Source organism: Suricata suricatta, chromosome 8 (assembly GCF_006229205.1).
Source record: "Suricata suricatta isolate VVHF042 chromosome 8, meerkat_22Aug2017_6uvM2_HiC, whole genome shotgun sequence".
NCBI lineage: Eukaryota > Metazoa > Chordata > Mammalia > Carnivora > Herpestidae > Suricata > Suricata suricatta.
The window spans coordinates 113,242,093-113,253,384 of NC_043707.1; the positions used below are offsets into that span (position 1 = coordinate 113,242,093).

General features: G+C 53.8%; 1 protein-coding gene across 1 annotated transcript; it reads left to right on the top strand.

The window, feature by feature from the left end:
- Positions 1 to 723: 723 nt before the first annotated feature.
- Positions 724 to 7,404, top strand: FHL3 (four and a half LIM domains 3). The gene is made up of 6 exons (XM_029949126.1): positions 724 to 2,481; positions 4,599 to 4,772; positions 4,859 to 5,033; positions 6,024 to 6,193; positions 6,291 to 6,477; positions 6,604 to 7,404. The coding sequence occupies exons 2-6, from the start codon at positions 4,617 to 4,619 to the stop codon at positions 6,756 to 6,758; spliced, it is 843 nt and encodes a 280-aa protein (XP_029804986.1). The 5' UTR covers positions 724 to 2,481; positions 4,599 to 4,616; the 3' UTR covers positions 6,759 to 7,404.
- Positions 7,405 to 11,292: the final 3,888 nt, after the last annotated feature.

Consider the following 11,292-nt stretch of genomic DNA (forward strand, 5'->3'; position numbering starts at 1 on the left):
GTGGAACGGAGCATTTGAAGAAGCATACAGTGATTCCAGTGAAGACGTTGTAGCGCTCTTCCCAGGGCCTTACAGGGTCCAGAGCAAGTAAGGGGCCCTCGAAGCCTAAGCTTCGTTAGCCTTGTGGTAGATCAGCCTCTGTGAGGCCTATGGAGCAGTCCAGAAACTGGAGACAGAGACACGCAGGAGCAGAGATGTTAAGAGAGAGAAGGGGTAGGGGTGGGAACCCTTTGGAGAAACTCAGATACCAAGACTTGGGTGTACAGAGGTAGAAATCCGCAGAGCTGGGCCCTTGCGAGACTAGCCAGAGATACCGAGACACCCAAAACCTAAAGACAGCGAGGTGTGCAGAGACACAGACATGCGGAGCAGGACAGAGCTGGCCCTAGTGGAGGTGCACTGACAGCTTGGGTCAGGCCTGAAAGACTGGGAAGCAAGGATATGGGGAAACAGAAACTCTGGGCCAGGAGAGCCCCTTGGAGGCAGAGGACCTGACACAGATCAAAAAGGAGCCCCAGCAGACACCAAGACAGCCCCAACTTATTTTTAAACTCAAATCTTGGACGCACTGCTTCAGCCCTGGGGGATCGGGGGTGAATGAACTGTTCCTCTCCGTCCCCAGAGCAGCTGTTGGATCCTCCTTCCCCTAAACTGCTCTGACTCCCAGGCCCCATGGGGGGAGGGGAAGGGAGGGGAGAAGGGAGAGTTTGGGGTTAGTGCCCCATAGCAGGATGTGGGGGGTGAGGGGAATTAGGTTTCTCCCCTTAAATCTCCTGTCAGTTCCCGAGACTTGGGGGGAGGAGTCTGAGCTGATTCTAATTCACAGCTGTAGGGCCTGGCCAGGGTCCTCCTGGACAGTGCAGCGTGGAGGTGGGGGAGAAGAGTTGAGGGATTGGCATGGGTAGTTGGAAAGGCTTCTGGTTGTCTTCCAGTCGCCGGGGTTAGCAGCTGGGGAGGAGAGTCAGGCCCCTGTGCTAGTGGTATCACCGAGCCTCTCCCGTGCCCCTGCTCTGAATGTTGGCCACCCTCTTTACCACCACTGCAGCATTTTTAGAGAGAAAAACAGGAAAGGGCTCCAGGCGGAGAAGCAGGGAACCTGGCCTCCCTGAGACCTGAGTGACCTTGGGCCTGGCTTGTCGCTGGTTTCTGTACCCACCTGTAAGATGGGGATGATACCCTATCTTGCCTGCCTTTTGTGAGATCCAGTGAAATGGTGGATGGGGTTGCACTTTGTGAGAGGTGAAGCAGCACGCAGGCATGGACACCTGTGTACCTGTGTGAGGGGCCTCAGAGTCACGCTCACTGGGGTCAGGCTGCCCCACTGATCTCAGCCACCCCCATGGCCTGGGCCTCTTTGCTTCCCCCAGCAGAACCGGAAGTGTGTGTTGGGGAGTGGGCCTCATTGTTCTCTTTCTGAGTTTACCTGGAGAATGTCCAGGTCAAAACCCAGGCCAGCTCCCTGACCCAGGCCTGGCTCAGAAATTTGCCTGACCCCAGTGTGAGTGAGGGGCTCATAATCATAAAAATACTGATGGCTACCGTTTACTCACTATTCAGTTTTTGCCGGGTGCTTTCCAGGCACCAGCATTTAAGCCTCACACAACCCAGGATTAGGATGTAGTCTTAGATGAGAAAACGGGCCCAGGGAGCATCAGTGGCTTGCCCAAGATCACCCAGCTAGTACATGAACAAGAAGTCAGGATTCAGACCCACATGCCACATTTGGGCCTCTATACACTACATGCTTCAGCCATTTATCCGGCCATTCCAAGCTCTGGGAGGTGCCAGATGTGTGTGTCTGGGTCAGGTGTAGGAGTAAGGTGTGTGTGTGTGTGTGTGTGTGTGTGTGTGTGTGTGTTGGTGGGAGCAGGGGCTGAGAGCCATCTGGCAGACTGAGCAGTCTCCCCTGCACGCACGCTCACACACACACATCCCACTGACTAGCCATGAAGATTGGCTCTCTTGGGTCCCTTAGCCCTGCCAGGGAAAGTGGGAGGGAGATGGGGAGGAAGGGGGATGGGCAGGGACAGGTGGGCCTTGATAGTGCCCTTCACTCTGTCCTCATTAAAGTCCAGCTGGACAGACTAGGGGACTAGAGAATTCTGGGAAGGAAACAGAAGCCATGCCCATACCCTATTTGGGGTGCCCCTGTCTCCGAGTGGTGACTACGTCCCCGGGGATGGCCCCAGAGCCAGCCTAGGCCTGGGAAGGCAATGGCTGCTGTGGGCCAAGCCAGGAAGGAAGGAAAAGACCCAGGGCACTCCTGGACAGACCCGTGGCCACAGTCCACCTGTGTGGCCCCCTGCTGCCCGGTGGCTGACAGCCCAGACAACACTCAGATGTTGGGCCAGAGGAAACCCAGGCCTGACTTGTAGGGTGTGGACTGAGAAGGAGGGCTACACTCTACCCTACAGCATAACTGTGCCCCAGAAGTCACCTCTCTGAAGACCCCAGCTGCTGGAGGCCTCATGACCTAGGCCGGTACGAACTTTGTCTCCGCCCCCCCCCCCACCCCATTGTACAGAGGGTAGTTTTGAGTTCACAAACCGTCCCTTCAAGAGCCAGGCCCTCCAGGCTTGGGGCATTTGCTGGCGCCTAGAGTCTGAACTCCAAGCCAGAGCAACGCTTCTTGGCCAGAATTTCCCACTGGGGGTGGCAGAGAAGAGGAGGTCTTTCCTTCAACTTAAGCCTGGGAAGGCTGTGGGGACTGCCAGTTACTGGGGTGTATGGGGGGAGGGGGTAGTGGGTTGGTGGGTTCCTTTGTCCTCCCCAGGCTCCTGAAGCTGTGGGGATATCCCCTTCCTCTCAGTCCTGGAACTTCCTTCCTCTTCGCCCACCCTGGATTCCGAGCCCTTAGAGAGCAAGCTTCAGGATGGAGGAGGCTGGGGGTGGGGAACTCCAAATCTGGGGCTCCAGACTGGAGTCAGGGGCAGCAGAAGGGACTGAGAACCCCACTTCCCTGCCCCCCTACGCCCCATGCTCCTGTTCCAGAGGCAGCTGTGTGGATGACCTCATCCCGCAAACATGCTTTGTTCCTGAGAAAATGGAAAGTGTCTGAGGTTTGGTGGGGGCTGGGTGTCTGCAGCAGCAACTCTCAGGGCTCCCCCTTGCCTGACTCCCCACCCAAGAGGGGGCCTGACTGGGGAGAAAATGTCTTCCATGGCTCCCACTCTCACCCTCCATTCCCCCTGCCCCAGACCCTTAGAAACCAGAAAAGCTGGGGAGAGGCTTTTCTCCCAGAGGCAGGGGGAGGGAAATAATGACCCCAGGGGATGGAAAGATCTTCGGGGAGTGGATGCCCAGGATTGGAGATGGCACAATCTCCGCGTCTTTAGTTTACCTCTCTCTCCCCTGGCATCTCCGTTCCCTTTTCTCTCCCCTGTTGCTGGTCGAACCTGACATCTGGCCATTGGTGCTGCCACAGCTGCTGCAGATGTTGCAGGCCAAGGCTGCCCAGGCTGGTGTGACCAGAGACCCAGCAGGGGCCGGAGGGGGGTGAGGGCAGAGGGTCCAGCTGGGGAAGCTTGGCTGTGTCCAGCTTGCAGGACTTCCTTCCTGCTAAAACCTAGGCTGAGCCTCTCAAGTCCTTGCTTGGGCTGATTCTCTGGGAGAAAGGCCGGAGGTGACATCCACCTCCATCATTCATGGCCCAACATTTTTCTGCAGTCAGTTCACATCCCTGTGCTCCTCACTCCGGAGCTCTGGCTAGAAGTTCCTTTTTCCATATCCTTAGGGCTCCTTCCTGGGAGTCAGGAGAGGGTGAGGGTGCTGTTCATGTAGGATACGGAGTGGGGTGGCTCCCTGCCCCTGCTGTTGTCCCCTCAGGGACAGTAGGGACAGTGGAAGCTACACTCAGCCTGGGGCAGGAAATGAGTCACTGACCCAGGAAAAGCCCCCTCCCCCCAGATCTGCCAGGGCCCAGATAAGAAAACAACTTCTGCTTCCTGATTTTTTCCTGACCCCTTCTCTCCCTCCCCCCTCCCAACTCCGTTAAATACAGAAATAAACATGCAGGGGGTGCCTGGGTAGCTCAGTCAGTTGAGTGCCCTGCTCTAGATCTTGATCCCTGATCCCAGGGTGATGGAATCGAGCCCTGTGTCAGGCTCTTTGCTGAGTGTGGAACCTACTTGAGATTATCTCTCTAGCTCCCTCTGCCCTTCTACTCAGGTTGTGTTCTTTCTGTCTCTCTCAAATAATTAATTGGTTTAAAGAAAAAGGGGAGGGGGGCGCCTGGGTGGCTTAGTTGGTTGAGCGTATGACTAGCTCAGGTCATGATCTTGCAGTTCGTGGGTTCGAGCCCCACTTTGGTCTCTGTGCTGACAACTCAGAGCCTGGAGCCTGCTTTGGATTCTGTGTCTCCCTCTCTCTGCCCCTCCCCCACTCACTTGCATGCATGCAGGCACGCACGCACTCAAAAAAAAAAAAAAACATTTAAAAAAAAGAAAGAAACGTGCAGGACTCCTCGGTTTCCAGAAGCATCCCTTCCTTATCACCACCTATTCTGATTGGGCATTTCTTATGCCTGGTCTCTTGCAAAGGGCTTTTACAAAGGGCCAGCCCTTCTGGGTGACCCACGCCCCACCTTTTGCCCCTGGCAGGGCTCACTCACAGCCACCATGAGCGAGTCCTTTGACTGTGCGAAATGCAGCGAGTCCCTATATGGCCGCAAATACATCCAGACGGACGACGGCCCCTACTGCGTGCCCTGCTACGACAATACCTTTGCCAACACGTGCGCTGAGTGCCAGCAGCTTATCGGGCATGACTCAAGGGTAAGGACTGGACCAGACAGGGCAAGGAGTGGGTGGAGGCTGGCGGAGGGGGCGAAGGTGCCAGTGCCCCTTGACACGCCCCGCAGGAGCTGTTCTACGAAGACCGCCACTTCCACGAGGGCTGCTTCCGCTGCTGCCGCTGCCAGCGCTCACTGGCCGACGAGCCCTTCACTTGCCAGGACAACGAGCTGCTCTGCAATGACTGCTACTGCAGTGCCTTCTCGTCGCAGTGCTCCGCCTGTGGGGAGCCCGTCATGCCTGGTATGTGCCCTGGGGGGCTCGCCATGCGTGGAACCGGGTGCCCGCATCTGGGTAGGGTTCTCACACGTGCAAGGGACTGGCTCGTGTATGGTATGTACGTGGAGGCTGACCATGGCCAACACCTGCACACGGCATCTATCTGGAAATCTAGAGTATACAGGCATGGTCGCCCCCGTATGCTCCCGGGAGATTAGCATGCACGGGGACTGGCACACACATGAAAGCTGAGCGTGTACAGGAACGGACAAGCTTGGTACGTTCCTGAGAGTTTAGCGTATGCCACACCAGCAGGCCTGCTTTGCGCCTGTGGGTTTACCTTGTATGGGCAGACTGACAAGCTTGATACACATCCACGGGCTTATCATGTATGAACATCTGCACGTTTGGTACATGCAGGAGTGAGAAGTGCAATGAGACCGGCATGCTTGGTACATTGGGGCTTGGCGTATGCAGAAGCAGATACAGAGGGGGCTTCATGCGTGTGGTGACCTGCATGCATAAGAGTTAATGTGAGGATTGAGGATGTGTGGAGAATGACATGATTCGGACATGCAAAGGCTTAGCATGTACTGAATCAATCACATCCAGAGCATTAGAATTCCGTGCAGGTGAACACTGGCTTGCCTAGTGTATGTAGCGTCTGTGTGCGTGCTAAAACCATCATGTCAGGTGTGTAAGGGCTTAGCGAGTACTGACTCATCATGCCTGTGACACAGAGGCCTGGCATATGCTGAGATAGTCATATCTGGTACATATGGGACTTCGCATATGCCAACTCCTCACGTCCAGTTCACAGGAGCCAGGCATGTGTCCAGCATGTGGAGTGTTTGGGGGAGGGTAGCATGTGGCACATATGGGGCAAGGGTCCTGTTGCATGTGCGTGGATCCCACCATCTCTAGGCTGTGGGAACAGCGGGGACCCTCCTTGGGGTGGGGGGGGTAGCAGAGGGTGGCAACACAGCCTCTGAATGAGATCCCTGTCCCCCACAGGGTCCCGGAAGCTGGAATACGGAGGCCAGACGTGGCACGAGCACTGCTTCCTGTGCAGTGGCTGTGAGCAGCCGCTGGGCTCCCGTTCCTTTGTGCCCGACAAGGGTGCTCACTACTGTGTGCCCTGCTATGAGAACAAGTTTGCGCCTCGCTGCGCCCGCTGCAGCAAGGTGGGGGCTGGGCCAGGGGGCTGGGGGGGTAAGCCAGGCTCCGTTGTGGGGTGGGAACTGCCACTCCCCCGCTGCTGACAGATGCTGCCCCCCCTAGACCCTGACACAGGGTGGCGTGACCTACCGTGACCAGCCCTGGCATCGAGAATGCCTGGTCTGCACAGGGTGCCAGACGCCCCTAGCCGGGCAGCAGTTCACTTCCCGGGACGACGATCCGTACTGCGTTGCCTGTTTTGGAGAACTCTTTGCACCCAAGTGCAGCAGCTGCAAGCGCCCCATCACAGGTGGGACAAGGGTCAAAGGACAGAGCGGGTAGGGTGCAAGCAAGGGAATGGGATCTGGTGTCGGGTGACACTGAGGGACAGGACCGTGCTCCGGATCCACAGAGCTAACCTCCAGCCTCCCTCCAGGACTCGGTGGAGGCAAGTATGTGTCCTTTGAAGACCGCCACTGGCACCACAGCTGCTTCTCCTGCGCCCGCTGCTCCACCTCCCTGGTGGGCCAAGGCTTCGTGCCGGACGGAGACCAAGTACTGTGCCAGGGCTGCAGCCAGGCAGGGCCCTGAGCCAGGACTCCTGGGCCCAGGGCCTCCCAAACCAGGGCTCCAGGATTAAGGCTCCTTTTCCAAACCACCTTTGGGACCCAGACCGCCCCCCCCCCCAAACTGGGGCTCCTCCTGGGCTCCAGGATTCAGCCTCCCTGCTCCAACATCCCCAAACCGGTACTCCCTGACCCAGGGCCCCCAAACCTGGGCTGTTACGGAGCCTCTGTGACTTAAATCCCTTCCGCCAACCTAGACTCCCTCTACAGTCTGGGTGATGGGATACCAAGCCCTCTCCCCAAATCAGGGCTCTAGACCCAGCCCTCCAAACCCGAACTCTGGGGCCCAGGCCCCCTTTGATCTAGACTTCTTTCCTGAGACGTTAGGTCCTCTGTGGGTCCCTGAGAAGTCCTCAAAAGTGGACTATACTCAGGTTGGACCCTTCCCCACCCTCATCCCACCCTATCTCTGGGCCTGGGGCTCTCTGGGGAGCAAAGCAGGGGTTCACAGTTAAAGGGGCCCTAGAGTACAGGGTTTTGCCCACCCAGTGTCTGTTGAGTGTTTTCTCCTTTCATTTTTGAGCTCCATTCTGCCCAGAGATGGGCAGAGGGGTAGGACTGGCTCACCCAGCCCTTCCAGATTCTGCAATAAAGCAATGTGAGGAAGCTAAGGCCTCTGTGTGTTTGTCTGGGGGGTGGGGGTGGGGGGGCTGTGAGGAGGAAGGTTCCCTGGCAGACAGGAAGGCTCTGAGGCTCTTCCAGGCCTCCTCTGTGCAGGGCAGAGGAGGAAGCTGCCGGGATGGATGGGAAATCTCCAGAGAACGGGGATCCCTCCCCTGCTAGCGTTCCTCTCAGGCTCCGCCAACCTCCCCACTGCTGGCGAAGGACTATTTCCTCCGTGTGGGGAAGGGAGGGGTTTGGGGGAGGTCCCGAACGGGAGCGGAGTTGGCAGTGGGTTCCCCGTCCAGTACAAACCGCCCCCCTCCATTAGCAGCTCTTCCCAAATCCCGCTGAGCACCCGGTTCGGATTCCCAGTCTGGGCCCAGACCCTCAGCCCCCTTCCCCCTCTTCCCGAGGATTAGCGGAGGCGGCCCGGGATCCGCTCACGGCCGCACGTTTTTTGCCAAAAAAGGCAAGGATGCAGCTGCACGCGCCGCGGGAACATCTGGATCCGATTCCCGGCATGAATGGGTCACGGCCCCGCCCCCCTTGATTCAGGGGAGGAGGCGGGAGTGAGCGAGTGGGGCTGTCCCCCAAAGTGGGGAGATGGGGCGGAGCGCCGTTCCCCTCTCCGGCCGCCCGTTGCCCGCTGCCCCTGCCCCGCCCTCAGCCCCCCGACGGTCGGAGGCGCACTGGGGCGCTCTCATGGCACGCGCCGGTTAGGGCGCTCCTCGTCCCGCCCGCTGCCTCCCGGGGTGCGGACCCGAGCTGCGGGGCGGACGGACCTCGGTGTGGTGGGGGAGGGGCCCTCAGGTCCGGCAGAACCGCGTGATCATATGTATCTCATACTAAATCCTGCCAGAAATCCTATGAAGCGGGCATTTTTCCATTTCACGGAGGTGGAGACGCTGCTTGCCAGTTCCCAAAAGTCACCTAGGTAATCACAGGTGGATTATTTTCAGACTGCCTCCGGGGCCCGATTCAAATCCTAAACTTTCTGAGACTGTGGTTGATTTTTTCAACAAATCTTTACAAATATCCAACATGCGTCATTATAATAATCCTTTGATTTTACATTTTTGTCGCTTTCTCCCACCGGCTTCTATGAGGATTGGGCTCGGGCCTGCCTTGCTTACCCTCCTATTTTCAATTTCCGGCACTTACTACTTGTTCAATAAATACTTGTTGAGGAAAAGTAGTCCAAGCCTAGAAAACAGCTGCTGCAAAGAACGGGAGGCTTGAAAAAACATGGCGCTTTGGGGAAGCGGTAAATAATTTCATCTGGAGGAAGTGCCAAGAGACTAAAATGGCAGGCAGAGGCCAGGTCACAAAAAATCGAATGCCAAGTTAAACAGACCTCACCCTGCGGGTAAGCAGCCAGTGGAAATGTTTAAGCAGGGGCATAAGGTGATCTCTCTGGCTACAGCATGAATAATGGATTGCAGGCAGGGGTAAGATGAGAAGGCTCTGTAGGAGGCTAGTTCACTGGTTCAGGTGAGAGAAAAGAGGCAGGTGGCATCAGGAGTGGAAAAGACAGGACTTGTTGACTGGTTTGATGGACTGGAGAAGGAGAAGGTTTTAGGGGGAGGAAGGTGAATGGTTTTGCTTAAGTGGTCCACCTACTAAGAGGAAGAGATGTATAGGTACTGTGTCACTGAGTTCAAGATAAACGCTTATCAGATTTAACATCCTGGAAACCTAGACGCATTGTATAATGGTAGATGTGACATAGTTGGACAACTTTTTTTCCTCAGGGGAACATAAAGTAGTGACGGAGTTAACATTTGATGACATCTCATATTTGATGACATATCGTAGAGCCCAAGCCCTCCCACCCACAGTCCTTCCAGTCTTGACTGGAGATTTCCCACCTCTTTTCTAGAAGAGCAGGAAGAGCCTCTGGTGAGGACTTTTGCCTGGAGTGCTCTCCCTACTGTTTAGCTCTTGCTTAAATTTTTAGACATAAATAAAACCTTCACAACACCCCATCAGCGGGCAAGATGAGAGTCATTATCTCTGAGTTATTTTTTAAACCTTAAAAAACAAAAAGCAATGTGTTCTTATTGTAGAAAAATTGGAGAATTCCTAGAAGTAAAGAGTATAGGTAAATCACTAATAATCCCTGGAGGTATTATAGCCTCCTAGTTCGTTTTTTGTTAAGCATACATGTGTATATATATCTTCATTTTTAGGGCTTTTTACATTTTATTTATTCATTTATTTTTAATTTTTTAACATTTTACTTATTTTCAAGAGACAGAGGATGAATGGGAGAGAGGCAGAGAGAAAGGGAGACACAGAATCAGAAGCAGGCTCCAGCCTCTGAGCTGTTAGCACAGAGCCCAATGCGAGGCTGGAACCCACAAACTGCGAGATCATGACCTGAGCCAAAGTTGGACACTTAACTGACTGAGCTACCCAGGCACCCCATTATTAGGGCTTTTAAAAAAATATTTATTTTTGAGAGGGGGGAGAGGGAGGAAGGGCAGAGAGAGAGGGAGACAGAGGATCCAAATTGGGGTCCAAGAGCTGAGAGTGGAGAGCCCAATGCAGGGCTCAAACCCACAAATTTCCAGATCATGAAGTTGGACACTTAACTGACTGAGCCACCCAGGAGCCCCTTCATTTTTATTTAGTTTTTTTTTTTTTAGTTTATTTATTCTGAAAGACAGAGACAATTCGAGTAGAGAGGGGCAGAGAGAGGGAGACAAAGAATCCCAAGCAGGCTCCGCAATGTTAGCTCAGAGCCCAACGTAGTTCTCGGACCCACAAAAGTAAGAGATCATGATCTGAGCCGAAACCAAGAGTGGGACAGTCAACAGACTGAGCCATCCAGTCACCCCTCTTCGTTTCAGTTTTAAGTTTATTTTTTAATTTGAAAAAATAATGCATATATATGTTAAGAAAAAAACTTTTCATGCTGGGAATATAGAAAGGAAAGTTTCCCTCCTGTATCAGGTCTTCCAGGGTCTCTCCTCATTAACAACTACTGCTTACTGTTACTTGGATAGCCTCACAGAAATAATCTATTCATGCATCTATTTTATGCATTTAATTATGCATCTAGATCTTTTTTACTTTGTGTGGCCATCTTTCCATTGAGTTTATATAGATTTTTTAACAGATTTATTATTTTTTATTTTTTTACTTTTTATGTCTTTTCTTTATTTTTGAGAGACAGAGAGACAGTGCGAGCAGGGGAGGGTCAGAGAGAAAGGGAGACACAGAATCTGAAGCAGGCTCCAGGCTCTGAGCTAGCTGTCAGCACAGAGCCCGACGTGGGGCTTGAACCCATGAACCGTGAGATCATGACCTGAGCCGAAGCCAATGCTTAACCAACTGAGCCACCCAGGCACCCCACAGATTTATTAAAAAAAAATTTTTTTTTAATGTTTCTTTATTTTTGAGAGAGACAAACAGAGACAAAGGGTGAGTAGAGGTGGAGCAGAGAAAGAGGGAAACACAGAATCTGAAAGCAGGCTCCAGGCTCCGAGCCATGAGCACAGAGCCCCGTGTGGGGTTCGAACCCACAAACTTCAAGATCACAACCTGAGCTGAAGTCGGACACTTAACCGGTAGAGCCACCAGGCAACCCCTTAAGAGTTTTATTAAGGGATGAGTTACATACCATAAAATTCACCCACTTTGAGTGTACAGTTCAATTACCTTGAGCAAATTTAATACAGTTGTGGAACTATTGCCACAATCCAATTGAGAAAATCTTGATCATCACCAAATTTGCTGTCACTCCAATCTCACCTCCAGTGACAACTACTCATCTACTTTCTGCCTCCATAGAGTTGCCTTTCTGGACATTTCATCTGGATATACCCCATGACATTTTTTGTATATGGCTTCTTTTACTGAACGTGATATTTCCATGGTTCATTCATATTGTA

Coding starts and splice junctions, on each gene's coding strand:
- FHL3 (XM_029949126.1), top strand. CDS start 4,617: ATGAGCGAGTCCTTTGACTGTGCGAAATGCAGCGAGTCCCTATATGGC. Junction 4,773..4,858: donor TTATCGGGCATGACTCAAGG/GTAAGGACTGGA, acceptor CACGCCCCGCAG/GAGCTGTTCTACGAAGACCG. Junction 6,194..6,290: donor GCTGCGCCCGCTGCAGCAAG/GTGGGGGCTGGG, acceptor TGCCCCCCCTAG/ACCCTGACACAGGGTGGCGT.